The 15,702-nt window shown below is 46.3% G+C and overlaps 1 protein-coding gene across 1 annotated transcript in view; it reads right to left on the minus strand.

The window, feature by feature from the left end:
- Nucleotides 1–8,904: 8,904 nt before the first annotated feature.
- The window catches only part of LOC146182970 (hemicentin-2-like), a 43,892-nt gene continuing 37,094 nt past the window's right edge, over nucleotides 8,905–15,702 (minus strand). The window contains exons 9-10 of the mRNA XM_084608313.1: nucleotides 12,535–12,822; nucleotides 8,905–8,921 (exon numbers count right to left, since the gene is read on the minus strand). Coding sequence (XP_084464439.1) covers nucleotides 8,905–8,921; nucleotides 12,535–12,822 — 305 coding nt within the window. The remainder of the gene's footprint in view (nucleotides 8,922–12,534; nucleotides 12,823–15,702) is intronic.

Raw genomic sequence — 15,702 nt, forward strand, 5'->3', positions numbered from 1 at the left:
TCACTCCGCTACACACAGAGATTGGCAAACTTGTTTAGAAGCGGGCGAGTAGTATCCTACACAGCAAAAAAGTCAAATTGTACCCCACCTACAGTGTTTCAAGGTCTGTGCTCACAATGAAATGAAATGATACTGTATAGAAAAAAAAAATGTAGCGAGCACACTGCCCTTAACAAAGTATACGCGCGGGGATTCGTTCCACAGCACACTATTCTAGCGTATAAGCAGTCTATAAAACGACATCACATAGTAGACAAGTGATGGCTACAGGTAAATGACACCGGGGTTCGGTTTCATGAGTTGAAATAAAGCAGTCTGCAGAAGAAAAGAATCCATGGCAGACCATTACCAAAACTTACTTTCTTGCATAAACCTTCTTATCAGCAACACTACAGCATTAAACGCGAGACGGTCGCGCGTTTTGTTTCTTTTTCTGCCTCGTAGGAAGGCTCATCCATGGCGACCTTGACATCGCCCCGGAGGTGGGTGACGATCTTGTGTGCTTTCGTTCGCGCGGCATGTGTTCGCAGAGACAGGAGGACGATCTCCATTTTCTCACCTATTCTTTTTTTTTATTCCACGTCCACTAATACAGAGCGCTCAGCAAAACACGTAGGCTCTTACTTTAATAAAACCGTGCGATATAGTCGTGCAGTCAAGGAAACTAATTAGTACCTTCAAAATCGGTTACAGACGCAGAACTGCCCACATAGTCGCCATCTTACATTTACGGATGCGCTGCCTTTAGTTGGCGAAAATTTTAAATAGCCTCTTCATTTGGGTTTGTAAATTGAGAGTGAGTGTAGATACCAAACTATGGCATTAAGTTTGAAGTATCAATTCTCGCAGTACCTTGCACGTCCACGGTGAAGTGCTTCACCACCTTTCCCGCCTCATTGACTGCCACGCAAGAGTAGTTGCCCGCATCGCGTAATCTGAAAAGAAGGAAAGAAAGTGATGCATGCTTATCGCCACAAAAGAGGCAAACAATACTTTTCCTGACTAATGTCCGCCATTACTGATTTCTCCAGTTCGGTGAGTTTTCTATTCTTTTTTTTGCAAAGTATGCTATTTAAATTTTGGAAATGCTTGTACCTTTGCAACACTGCTGCACCATTCCACAGTGGTAATGCTAGCTCACGGCGTTCGTTTTCCTCTAATTTCTAATTATATACACTAGTGGGCTCCCATCGAGCCTCTCAAGAGGAATTTAATTTATAGACTGTATAGCGCTATAGTGCATATGTGGCGTGGACAGCAGATCATAGTTAAGACAGCGGGATTCAGGATGTAGCTTTTTTTTTTCTAACTAGAAGAGTTAACTTTCAAGGAAAAGCTTAGCGCCCCAGTTGTCCAACCTCTAACACGTAAGGTTTTGTTTAGTTTGGTTTCATATATGCGGTTTAACGTGCCAAAGCGACTCATCTATGAGAGACGCCGTGATGCAAGGCTCTGGAATTTTCGATCATCCAGGATTCTTTACCGTGCACTGACATCGTAGCACACACGGGTGCCTTGCTTTTCGCCTCCATCGAAAAGCTGCCACCGAGGCCGGGATTCGGTCCCGCATCCTTGGGCACAGTAGTCGAGAGCTCTAACCACTGCGCCACCATAGCTTCGTAACGATGGTCTGTGTTAGCACGGTCAGTATTATGGCAGGGCAGTAGGTAAATGCGAACTTTACGGCGGTAGTAGCGCTATTCCATTGCACAAATGAGCTGCCGAGTGGCTGCCGCCGTAAAGCGTTAATGAAATTTCGGGAACTCGTGTATAGGAAACTAAAATTAATAGCAGAGAAATATTATTAGAGGCATGTCTCCACCCACAGGTGTGAATATGTGGAAGTAAAAAGGCCAATTCCAGCTGAGTAGTTCCTTTAGTGCCGTTTGTCGTGCTGAATCATGTACTTCCCTCGGTGAAAACAATTACATAAGACTGCAGTTGCTACCACTATCAAGAGTATACTAAAATTCACTTTATTTAGTACAACAATTAAAAGTTGGTATAAAGTACAGGGATGCAGTTAATTCCCCTTGCGTGAGAAAACGCGAAAGCATTGCGAGTTCCGTGCCTTGTTCTGTTATGAGGTCGTTCTGCGTTTCATTGCGTTTTGACAGCTTTACTTTTACTTACTTAGTTTGCTTTTGTTACTGTTCTTTTTAATGTACGTCAGTTTTTCTCATTGTTTACTTTTTATTTATTATCGTTTTTATTTTTGATCTTTTCTCCCTAACTACAGTCGCTCCAGCTGATCCACTGTCTCCCTAATTACTTTCACCTCAGCGTACTTCGCCGTACTTATGCTAGATAAAGAAACTTATGGACTCGCCTTTAGGAAATCGGCGTATAGTAGCGGTTTGCGCCCCTCTCAGCCGGGAAGAGGAAGGGTGGTGGTTTGACTCTTTGTGCGGACACGAATCGGTTATATTCTTCTTATCGTCGTTATGTACACATCCGGTGGCACATCATTTCCCCGCCACCCATTATCAAGGAAAGGCATGCGCGTTAATAATGCGAACCATCTGCTATTTTTGGTTATGCTATCACCGCCATCGGGCGCCATGGCACGTATACCAAGTGTGCGTGTCACGCCTTTTGTGCGATAGTTTCCTTGGATTACTCGGAGTCTCGTCGCTGCAGATAGGGACGCTGTTTTGGTAAGCTTGTCGCCCTTTGGTTGTTGGAAGAGAGAGTAGGTGAGTTCGTTTCAGCGGCATGCACGAACGTTCGCGCGCTGCTTAGCGGGGCTGCCGCTATGTCACCCCATTTGTCTGCGTGGCTTCAGCCGTTTGCGTTTTTTGCCCTTGTTCCGAAAGGCATCACTAACGTCCATTTGTGTGAGGATCTTGTTAAGCGGTTCAACAGGACAGAGTTGAGATGCGTCCAGGACTTCGGAGCTGGACGTTTTGAGATGACTTTCAAGGCGAAATGGTCGGTCGATAGCTTTATAGCTGATCCTGTCGTTTGTGTCAAGGATGTTGAGCTGAAGTTTGAGTATCAAGGATCTCGCTCTAAGTTTGTAAGGATTTTCGAATGCCCCTCGGCGAAGCCGGCTGCTTCGCTCGTCTCCGAGCTTGAGGCTTTCGGCAAAGTACAGGCCAGACAGATGGAGCACGCTTTTGGTTTTCCTGACGTGCTTGGCGGCAATCCCTGCAGCAAGACGGATATGGCTCCGTAAGTTCTCAATATTCTCAAGGTCGGTGCTGCAGATTCGTGCAGTGCGAGTACACGACGGGGTTCCGCATCTCTGTCGTTTGTGCGACCGCGTGGGGCACCTCGCCGCGGCGTGCCCGACTCCGAAGTGCCAGCGCTGTGGACAGTATGGGCATGATCTTTGTGAAGCCCTTTGTGCGCGCTGCGTGAATGATCATGCCATTTCCATGTGCGGCGAGCGGTCCTTTGCTTCGGTGGCTGTTGCGGCCGCTTTGAGCGAGCCGGCAGCCAGCACAGGGGTGCAGGTTGTGGCTGAGTCGACGGCAGGCGCAAGCGAGCGAAATGAGAAGCGGCTGGCCGGTGACGCTCCCTTGTCGACAGGGCCCCTGCGGAGTGTTAGACCACAGACAACTTGGTGGCTGCTGCAGGTGTTTCTGCCGGTAGGGAGGCTACTTCCGCCAATTCTGTCGCCATTGGTGTGATTTTCCATGGGCCATACAATGTGAGCTAGCCTTGCCAGTGGCTGGTGAGCGCGAGCGGGCCCTCCCCGCGCCCTCTGCTGCGCAAGGTCCAGAAGCGGCCGCGACAGTGGCGACGCGCGGGCTGGAAACGAGCCCGAGAAGGAGCAGCCTTGCAAGGCACCGGCACGGCGGTCCCGGCTGCCGAGCTGCTGCAAACCACAGCTGTTGAGGCGGGATTTGTAACGGCGAAGAAAGCGTAGGCAAAAGATTGAGCGGAGCAAGATACCGACTCCGAGGGCACCTCCTCCTAGGCAAAGACTGACCAACCTGCTGCCAAGCCGGTGGTCGGGGCGGTGGATCGACGCCCCTCCAGCGTTGACGAGGAACCTGGCGAGGTTTGTTGCAGCCCTGAGGACTGCTCGGACTTCGATCCGAAGATGGACGTTGGTAAGCCCGAACATCTTTCTCCTCCCGTCGAGCTAGCTCGCAGTTTATTGCGGTTGTGATTGCTTTGCTGAGGCTGGTGAGGCAGAGTTCCCCTCTGATTCAACAACCTCTTCCTCCCGACTGTCGGCTTGTTCGTTTTGTGAGGTGGTTGACTGCGAATGCTCTCAGTGTTCTAGTTCCGACTAGTCATCGTCTATCGTTCCCACTTCCGACTCGTCTAGTAAAGAGGGGTCCCCCGACCGCGAGGTTTTGGCCATTTCTGGTCATAAGTAAAGTTCTCCTCCTTAAGTCTCTTCCTCCGATCGCTCCGCCTTACGCGGTGCTTTCTCGATTATTGGTCCTCAGGCAGCTTCTCTTTTTTCATTCATGATGACATTGCTTACAACAGCTAATTTTAACTGCCGTGGCATATCCTGTCATCCTAATCAAGCTGAGATGATACAGCTTGCCCGTTCTAGGACATAGATATTTTGGTTTTGCAAGAGACCTACGCCAGCCGACTTTGTCAGAAGATCAGAAACTTCGACATGGCATTTGGTACCAGGTGTTATTGGATCGATGGTATATAGGGCTCTCGTGGGGTTGGAATTATTTTAATGCAGCTATTCTGCGGCTCAGTTTTGCGTCAATCCAGGAATACTGATGGCCGCGTCCTGTCTGTGTTGTAGATCGTGATTCTGGCATTCGTATAGTTACCGCCTACGCTCCGAACAAAGGTCGTGATCAGGGTGTTTTATTACAGCACCTTGACTCTGAGTTAGTAGGTGCGTCCAAGCTATAGTTCTGTTTTGCACTTCAACTGTGTCCTCGACCGGACGGCTTCTTGGGGTACTTCGCCAAAAAAGCAGCGTAGATAGGGGGCTCGGGCAATTAGGGAGCTGGTGGAGAAGTTAGATCTGATTGATGTCTGAAGGGTGCTTCGCTCGGGAACGGTCAGGAATGACTTAGAGCGGGAAGTGCCTTCAGAGCAAACTACACCGTTTCTACGTTTCTCCGACATTGGTTTCAATCATACCCTCCATATGGGCATTGCGTGATAACCGGTGTATCATCTTTCGCTTCACTCATGGAGCTCTGGTCCCTCACGGGAAGAGGCCTTGGCGCCACAACTCACGGTACTTAGAGGACCAGGAAGTCTCCGGTATTTTCAGAAACTCTCTGAATACCATTTCGAATTTAGATGGTGCTAGATGGGACAGCATTGCTAGATGGGACAGTTAACATTACCTGAAAGTGCATTATCTCCTTCGTCCGCTACATAGAAAAGACTGGTAGGAATCCGGAGGCCACTCGATACGGTGCGTTATTCAGGTATTATGCATACAGAACGAAAAAAACCTATACGGGACAACGAGCAAGGTGCCTTGTCCAAGGAAGCCTCCGGTTTCATCTTTATTTTTTGTACCATAGTGGATCCCCTTTCAAACGAGCGGCGGCAGTCATACAATGGGTGCCAGTGCGCATTCTTCGTTTGTCTAGCGTAGCTGGGAGCAAAAAACGGCAGCGCACATGACGTCTTTGTGTATCTTGCGGACTTTCTAAACTCAAGAAAGAAATACTACTGGGAGGTACTAGTTTGTGGAAAAAACAAGTGCCCCTTTGGTGTGAATGACAAATTATGTCAAACTGAATGCGGGCGCGACCAATCAAGGCACGGTCGTCTGGACAACCGGAGCGACTCAAGAAAAGACACCTGCATGCAGTTCGGCATTGTTTGGCATACGCTAGCAGGGTCCTTGCTTTTTTTTTTTGAGAAAAAGTACGTTGTGACAAAAATTGAATCGAGTGTTTCTGAAGCCTTTCCGGCACTGAGCAAACGCGATTGGGTCTAGAATCACTAATAAAATTTGCAGAATTTGTCGTGCATATTTAATAACAGGTATAATTCCAAAATATTGTAAGTATTTAGCCACACAGTGGCAGAGAGCCTGACTTTCATTTGGCGCATGCGCGAAAGAACGCTTTTTTCTTTATCTCATCGCATCACGTTAAACATTTAGTATATACATTATCGTCGAAGTCGCCTTTTAAGAGCTCCATGCACTGGGTGCGTGTTTTTAAATCATTTTTACTTAAAAAACCGTGAACGTGAAACAATGTGATCTATGCAGGTGCTTTGTACTGTAGGGAAGGCATTTACGTCGTGGTAGTGAGTGCTTGTAATGGAATCAGTTTATTACTTATAGCTATTCAACTTACATAAATGCATCGAATTTCGGTCACAACATCATATGGTGGAATCGGAAGCGTTCAATATTGAAGGCGAACCGAGCGTTCAAACATTTAGAATAGACGTTGTTATTCGAAATATTATGTTTCGAATTAGGTGGACCGCAACCAATGAATCGTAACCAGCACACGGTGGCACTGGAAGTATCAAAGCCACATTTCTCACGAGCAAGACATATCTACCGGAGCCAAGGAACGAAGCACCTTTTCTGGGGCGTCGGGCCGGAGACAGCGTCATCGTAAAAACGGAGGCGCACGGTGCCACACAAAACTGCTTTGTTTCAGCGAATAATTACGAGACTGACGCTGTGTTGGCGTGGCAGCACGGCGGTCGAAAACGCATCGACGCGGTGGAATGTACCTTTTCTAGCGCATGTCGGCCGTCTGTTTTGGTGGTGCCGATTTTTTCGCGCGCGTAATTCCACACTCGATACATGAAACCATAGCGCAATTTTAATTATACTTAGACTGGGTTCCCGTACGATGGCAGTTACTTGCAGATGGTTTAGAATGTAATGAAATACTAAATAATACTTTAGTTTAATAATTATGTTCCCGCATTGTGTTTTCTCCTTAAATGACTGAACTGCGGAGGTAACTGATAAAAACGTTATTACATAACGGTTAGCTATCGTCGGTTTCGTTTCGTCGTACCTGTTGTGAGAAGTACATAGCAGATATTTAGGTCATACTCGTTACAGGTGGACGCTATTGAGAAAGGGGAGATTTTGCTTGGTAAGCGTGCCCGGGCGGGGAGCATACCTCGCTCGGCGCAAGTGCAGGCGGCGGCCGTCGGCGGACGGCTGCACGAACGGGTCTCCGCCCCGGGGGTTGAGTTGGCGGCCGGCTCGTAACCAGCGCACCGAGGGAGGAGGAACACCCACCGCGGGACACCGCAACCAGGATGGCCGGTTGAGCACCGCCACGACAGCGCTCACCGGCTCCTCGTCGCCAGGCTCCATCTTGGGGTGCACTGCGCGCGGACAGCGCCATCTTTTTTTGGGGAGCTTAAGTTGGCCATGCTTGTACGCGTAGCCGTTTATTTAGCTCTCATAAACACAGAATTATAAAAAACAAATGCAGGAAAAAAATTTGACGTTGTATAGAATACATTTAGATCCAAAAGCTGTTTAGCCAACAAAGAACAATTTCGACAATGAATGGTCTTTCTGAATGTGTATCCCCTCTTGTGCAGAAAAAGGCTCTCGCACATTCCTCTGCCAGCGCAGCCTCGGACACGATCACAATCCTGGAAGCGGACAGTAGTGTTTAGCTGGTGTAATGCTGTGATCCTTAATTCATCGTATGTACGTGTAATGGACATGCATCTTAAGGGGACAATAAAGAGAACAGATCCAATTCGTAGTCTGAGTAAAAACTGATTGAATGGCTCTTTCTGACCGGCGTAATATCCTGCTGGCAGGCTCTGTTGAAAAAATTAAAGTTAAAAGATTTCTCGCCGCTGGATTCAAAACCGGGACGTTAGTGAGGGTGGACGGAGGGGTAACCTTCTGCTACAAATCCGCGAACGCAAAAAAAGTATCTCCATCAGCGCAGTTTGTTTTCAAGAACAGCATAGGAATTTTTGATTTCAGAACAATCAAAGCTCAGTTTTTCGGGAGCACAGTCGCTTCTTCGATGGAACACGGTAATATGCCTAAGTAGGCTAGCTTCAATTTCTCCTCTGCGTCGTTTTCACAAAGAAGGGATTCCTTCCCCCCATAAGCAATTCCGGAAAGCACCATGGGAAATCCATGAATCTATGTCAGTAACTGAGATCGAAGTGCACGGCTGCGTTGCAGCAATGCAGGTAACATTCTTTTTACTTTCCTAGTGAAGATAAGAAAACGATATGATTTATGCATAAATCAAAAGATCCCCATGAGCTTGAAGTGCGGTGCACACGGTTCATTTGTCCGCTTCTTTGTGACGTTCCGTACTGCGTGAAAAGTTAATGTTGCTAGCAGGAAATGTAGAAACAACCCCTGGATACAAGTTTGCAGACAGCTTACACAGATCGCGGACGCTTTGGAAGAAGTGAAAAGAAAACAGGTTAGCTTTTACAAACAGCAAAGCAGAAAATCTCGCTGTGACAAAATTTAAAGCTGTTCAATTGAAGTCGCCTATCAGCAAAATGTAGTGCTGAAATTATAAACTCGCATATCGATAACAAAATCGCTTAAGACGGGCAAAGCTAATGCTTTGTAAAGTCTAGTAAGATGAAATTTAGTATTAGGAACGCTAGAGCTGCTAACAGAGAAAATTACCAGAAACTCCTCGTCATTTCTGCCGTCAAAATTTCAAGAATACACAATATCGAAAAACCACGAGTAACACAAAAGCCAATCATAATAAAAAAACACAGCCGGTTATAACAACTCTCCTGTTCTGTGACAGAACTATAGTGCGAGAAAACTGCTTCAAGCTTATAGGGTGAAATGTTTCCAACTGTGGGGATCTCTCAGCTCGAGAGTACATTATAAGAACGAAAAAAACAACTTAGCTGTGCGAAAAGCTTTATAAGGTATCCGGTCTTTATTGCTCATGGTAAAGTACATATCGGTAGCATATTATATAAATGACAAGATAGAGCGAAATAAATGGTGCTATTAAATCAACAGTCTGAGAGTTCTGGGAGCAACAAAGAAACTGAAAGAGAATCAGCCAGGTTCATGCGGGATATATGGGAGCATTGTGCTTAACTACAGCACGCTACATGACGTTATCGCCCTGACAGAAACATTAATTCTCTGTTCTGATTCATTTATAGTGCTGTGGCAATTCCCTTTTAGGGGACACAGACCACATGGGATATCCTGTAGCTGTCGACATTTCTATAAAGGGAAAGATTTGAGCTCAATGTGATCATCATAGCCTTTAGGCCAAATAAATGGACAACCCCGCGCCACCTGAACGAATGCTCGTGTTTTTCGGGCGGCAAGGCTTCAAATGAATAGGACCCATATTCCGTGGGTTCAATTTCTTCTCATCCTTGAGTACGAAAGAGCTTCTCGAGTTGGCAGCGTCTTTTAATTCGACCATGCCATCCGGTCTGGAGACGTCGCACAACCCGCCAGGGAGTTCGATGGGCGAAAGAGAAATGAGCGCCGACTCATCACTGCACCGGGGACCTATGAGTGCTCGGCCATGTCACTGGCCATCTGCTAGCAGCCAGAGAGATGGTCGTGGTATTTCGAGGCGGTGAGACGTCCAACGGCAGGCGCTGCCGACGGCCACTTTTCTCGAGATGTGGGTGCAAACGTTCTCCCTTTAAAGCGAGCAAAAGTGAGAGCGAACCCTGCGTCGCCGCCGTAAAAGGCCGCGTCCGAAATAATAGTACTTATAAATAAAATCGCTCGAAGCCTCTAATTTAGTTCGAATAATTAGAATCGTGCCTCCCCAGTTGGCGCATGGCAGCCGTTGGTTGATCATTTCGCGACAGTTTGTTTTATAAGGTTTCGTCGTCTGGAAGTGACGGAGACCATGAAGAGGCCATAATGGAGGACTCCGGAAAATTCGGCCACTTGGAGTCCTTTAACGTGTGCAGCAGACGGGCGCTTTGCTTTTCGCCTGCGTCGTGAAGCGGTCGCTGCGGCCGGATTAAACCCAATACACTATAGCGCAGCAAAAGACGAGGACACGAGAGACGAACACCAAGAGCGCTGACTTCCAACAAATTTTATACTCCTGAAGCATCAGATTTATATGCCAGAAAACAGGAATCACATGTGCCAACAGTATGAATTCCTTAGAAAAACGAGCTTTTTATCTGAGAGGAGAATGAAAGGTGTGCTTACACACACGCATCCTGAACTATTTATCTTTTCGGCTTCAATGATTTCGCGCGTTACCCTTTCTCCGCTTTTACCTATTACCACACTTTTATCAAAGAAAGGCTTACATTTGTTTGACTTGTATGTGAGAATGTGATCAACCAGCGATCCGCCTTGCCCGTTTCTGACGTTGCGAGCGTGTTCCATTAGGCGCTCGTACAGACATCTCCCCGTCTGGCCGATATAGTGTTTCCCGCATGACAAGGGAATTTTATGCACAACACCTTCATCGCACGTGACGTAGGGCTTCTGGTGCCTAGTTGAGCATCCGTGCGCTTGGTTGGTGTTGGTTTCTCCCACTTTGCACAACGTAGCAAGTTTCTTCGGCGCCGAGAACACGACGGTCGCATTCGCTCGTTGACCAATTCTTTTCAGATTGTGGAAAATCGTGTGTAGATATGGTAATACAACAAGGTTTTTCCGTTCATAAGGAACCGTATTTGGGTGAGAGTGATTTTCTGGTTTCATTTTCTTAAGACGTTTTTCGGTAACAGAAACTTGAACATGGGCAGGGTACCCAGCATTAGTCATCCTCTTGGACTGCTCTTGAAAACTATCGCTCATCATGTGCAGACAAGATTTATGGAGAGCATTTTGAAAGCATAAATTGATAATACCTCTTTGTACAAGTTTTGAATGAGCGGAGTGATATGGCAGCATCGGTTTGTTGATACGCGGCTGGTAGGCCCAGCATATGTGATGAGCATGAAAAGTGAACGCCGCATCCTTTGGTAAAGTAGGCGAGTGCCCTACCACTGTGCCACCGCAGCGGGGTCTTAGGTGCTTCGGAACGCCCGCTTAATCTGAGAGCAGCCCTATAACGGAGGCTAGAGCGCTCATAATTTTGCCGTGATCAGTAAATGGCACCTGCGACTATACCAGCCGCAATGCCTTTTTGTTCCAACCCAGGCTTGCGAACTGCCCCATGGAAGTCGCTTTCCGATATGAACCTTTATGAATTCTACAATTATTGCAGAGCGACTGCTCTGGCGACGAAGTGATTATGTCAATTTTTTCCTCGGTTGTAGCCTCAGCTGTACACTCCTTAGTCGTTTTACCCCAATCTGTTTCTACACACAGGACTGCGAAAAAGCACCACAGCTTCTTGCAGCTTCACAGACACTCCACGTCGTTGCTGGAGTTCGTTTTCTCTTGTAGTCTGTATGTGACGGAAGAAATGAGAATGGGAGTGGTGCTGACATAAAAAACAGGATTACTTTGGGGGCAAACTATTGATCGAGCTGGTAAAAAATATTGTGTCGTTACGAATTTGACAGATTGCTTCCCAGTATGTGTGAGGTTCGGCTATGGCTCAGCGCGGCATTAATACTTCCCTTCAGCAGTCTATTTTTATTTCTTCATGCTTCATATTATATAAGCGATTGGTGTAAGCATATAATACCTCTAAAGGCGCTGCAAGCTGTGCACACCTAGTAATCATTGCGATAGTGCTTACTGGTTCTCACACTATTTCGCCTCAAGGAACCCCAACCACAGTTATTTTTGTGTCAGAAAAACAGCCAGGCAATGTTTGTAGTGAATGAACCCGTCCTTGTGATTTTTAGCAGTTTGGTACTTTTTTTGCTTTTACATATCAGCTTTTAGGTAAATTCCCGGTTCTCTCTCATGCTCAGATCTTTTAATCTAAAATAAAAATGCAGGAAACTGGTTAAAACACCATCTTTTTATCTCCCTCGCGCGCTCGCCAAAGCCAGTGGCTGTCTGGCTGGGCTAACGGTACTAAACAGAGGAAAGAGCTTGTTCAAGAAAGGCTATCTTAAGTTAATTTCGATGAACTAGGAGATAATCGCGGTCCTCAAGTAGCAATAAAAGAGGGGAATGGACTAATGGGAGCTCGTGGAAATCACGAAGTCAACTAGCGGAACTCTTGTGTTCCGGGAAAACCAGCTTGTAAATCCCAGCGTAAGGGATGGAAACTTAAAGCGAGAGGGAGGACGTACACTGCGCAAAAAGAGAAACGCAGAGCATCGCACTTTTCCGTAATTTCTAGATAAGATTTTCCGGGACTATCTCGACGCACGCATTCTGTCTTCACCCAAACAAAGGAGTAAGCTGGCGCGCCAGAACGCTCGATTCGCGTGACCTAGTGCGCTTCTGCCGGAGTATCATGGCTAAATCGCAGTCGTGGCTGCGACGAAAAATAGCGAAACATTCATAATTCGTTACATAAAAGCACTAAAGTTGCGTTAAATTCGCGCGAGAAATAACAAACACTTATTTGCAATAATTTAATATGTTCTGCTTAAGTTCCAATTATCTTCAGTTTATACCAATTTTCGTTGTCTTTTTTTTTCTTTCTCCTTTGTAGCAACGAAGATAACGAAAGTGTAAGTGTTGAGAAAGGCTTAATGTCTTATTACGCCTTCGAGGAGAGTAGGAAGCACACATACCCATGACGTCAAGGACGAAATTGACCTCGGCGGTTCCTGCTGGATTGCTTGCTATACAGGTGAATCTGCGGTCCCCGAGTTGAACACGTCGGATGACGAGGGACTGCTGGTCGCCGGTTGGGATCTCCATTCTTGAATCGTCCGCATCATTGGTGACAACCTCTGGGCCCCGCATCCACACGATTGTGGGCGCCGGCCTCCCTTGCGCTGGACACCGCAGCGTTGTTTGCGCACCTTCCACAACCTTGAGTTGGGTCTCCGACTCCCGGGTCGGTATCGACGGAGGCACTGCATCCGACAGCGTGTGACCAGAGTCGCGCAAAGTGACAACAGGCGCCCACTGTTTAGTTTTAACGACGCCAGCTGCCACATAATAATGTTTAAGCTAAACGAAAACTGTTGAATTTGCAATTTCAGAATTTGATGTTATAAAGCTCTTCAAAAAAACAAAAAAAAACACAATTCTTCGCATTCCAAGGAGTACCGACTCCTGGCACAGAACAGCGTTTTGAGTGATTATTACACAACTGGCACTGAATTTGAGCAGAAACACGGAATTATCATTTGCAATGTCCACTGCAGAGCAAGTCTCTATCCTGTATGATTTGAACGAAACTTCCTTTGTGATAGCTATCGCCACCTTATTTTCCGCAAACGTCCTAGTCGCATCCGCATGCCACGAACCTCTGCCACCCAGCTTCGCTTGCACTGTATTGGAATGAAATATGTTACATTAAGAAACTGTGGAGTATCTCCTCTCCACATTGCATTCCCATTTAGAACCTGTTTCTTTATGGCTTCGAAAAACGTGTCATTATTTCATGTTTGCTCTCCGTAGGCCTCAACGTGATGTCTATAAATTTCTTTTCCAATTTTTCCACTTTTAAGTTGAACATTGTATCTTTGCCTACACGATTGTGCTCAATTTTATTAAAGCTATTGATAAATCGCAATTTATCGCATTGGAGTTTATCTTGTGGAGAAGCCGTACGTTCGTACCACATTTTGTGCGGACCGCTTAAATGATATACCGCAGCATTTTACGGCTTCTAATCTAAACCAGGAGTTCACGACATCGACTGCAGAATCCATGGGTTCTCGATCGTATAAAGCGTTAGGAAATAAACTGCAGAACAAGCTAAACTGTGGGATCAGACTCTGCAAATGGCCACATTAACTTCTGTATCCTGTCGAGACTGCCATCTTCCTCTTGTCCCTTTCATTGATTTCCTATGCTCCCTTAAGAACAAAGATCACGCCCTTGGGAACCTCCATACTTTATTGGCAATATTTGGGAAGCGTCCTCCAGTCGGTCGTTGAGCGTTCCGTGCAGGATCGCGTTGGTGAAACAGACCAGACTATACTCATGTGTACACATGAGTACACCGAGGAATCTTGATAAATGGTAGCCTTCTCGACTGTTCGCTCGACGCGACAGAACATCGCTGCTGGTGTGCCCATGCGCTCGTACTCGTACTCGTCCGTTGTACCAATGCTGTAGTGCATGGGAAGCTGACCGGCTGGTTCGTAAATGCTCCATTGATATTGTTAAAAGAACAACGGAACCATGTTTGCACGCAGACTCGAGTGTAGTGTGTGTTCGTGTATGTGTGCTTGTGAGTGTGTGTGGTGTGTGTGTGTATGCCGTGCGGGAGAGGGGATTGACACGACCCGTCCTCACCCGAGACAGGAGTGCACGCGCAATAGAAGGCTTGTAAAACTTTTAGGGGCGATCAGTTGGACTGATGCAAAGGAACATTCCTCTCGACATTATTTCGCTTTGTTCCATCATTCCACTGCTGAGAACATGCGTACTGTACTAATGTGACCGCTCCTAATGATTGTAACTTCACCAAGCCATAATCGACCCACTGCGGTAGGTCAATGCTTAGCCGCTATAATAGTGAGCAGAAAAACCCCCATTCTAACCTGACCGCGGGTTGAAAATAAGGTTTCGATAGCGCCGAAACTCAAACATCGCTTGCGCGTTTGCGATGTCGCGTTCTGAGTACGTTAAAGATCACCAGGTGATGGAAATTAATCTACAGCCCTCCACTAGGGTGTCTCCCATAACTAGAGCCACTTTGAGGGAGTAAAACATTCACATATGTTTTCCTACCACCACTAATCCGCTATTCCGCTACCACCACTAATCCGCTAAAGAAGGCAACAGTCAGCGAGGCCAAGGAAAGCATTGGGGATTGTACTTTGTATTATTATTTTTTTTTAATTTTTACTTCGATAATCACATAAATTAGTAATGTAATCTGTTCAGGGGAAATATAATTAGACACAAAGTAGAAGAAAAAACAACGTGCCGATGGTGGGATCCGAACCCACGACCTCCGAATATCGCGTCCAGTGCTCTTCCAACTGAGCTACATCGGCCGCTGTCCCCCCCTGCTACTTTCTTGGGTGTTAATGTTGTCTGTATACGAACCTTGAGAGTGTTCACCAGCGCCACCCTCAACCAAAGCGGCGGACGTGGAAAGCCCTGTGTTACCGCCAGCGTCACGAAGAACGTGATCAATAGCGAGGGCGAAAGCTGTGCTAGAACCCTATTACGCCACCTATGGCTTCAAGACTGCCAGAACGGATATATATATATATATATATATATATATATATATATATATATATATATATATATATATATATATACCTCCTCTATAGTTATGACTTCTTTTGAAGTCAAGTTCGCTTTACACCCAACCACGCAGTGCCAGTGAAGTGGCATTTTTTTTTTCTACCACTTAGACGCAGCGCTCGCTTCCCACGACTGATAATGCAGCAAAACATCACATCAAAAGCACACATTTTCGAAAAAGGTAGAAACACTAGCACGTGTAAGTTGCGATGAAATATAGAGTAGCAATGCTACTTCTCATACATATTTAGAGACTATCAAAAAGAATCAGCGAAGAAAACGTTAGAACTGGTATAAAAGCGCCTTCCTGTGTCCTCCTTGGGTTAGTGCTTCTTTCGCTGGTTACAAGAATTCAGCGTAAGAAATACGTTTATAATGTCCAATAAACAGCTGCACTTATGCCGGTAATAATGCCTCAGACAAAAGGAATGGCAAACACAATGCCAGACCATGCACATTATCACGCGCACAGGAATATGCATAGGAATGACAAATGAGAACTATAGGCAGATCTATAGCCG

Source organism: Amblyomma maculatum, chromosome 7 (assembly GCF_055883805.1).
Source record: "Amblyomma maculatum isolate TAMU_Amacu chromosome 7, ASM5588380v1, whole genome shotgun sequence".
Lineage (NCBI taxonomy): Eukaryota > Metazoa > Arthropoda > Arachnida > Ixodida > Ixodidae > Amblyomma > Amblyomma maculatum.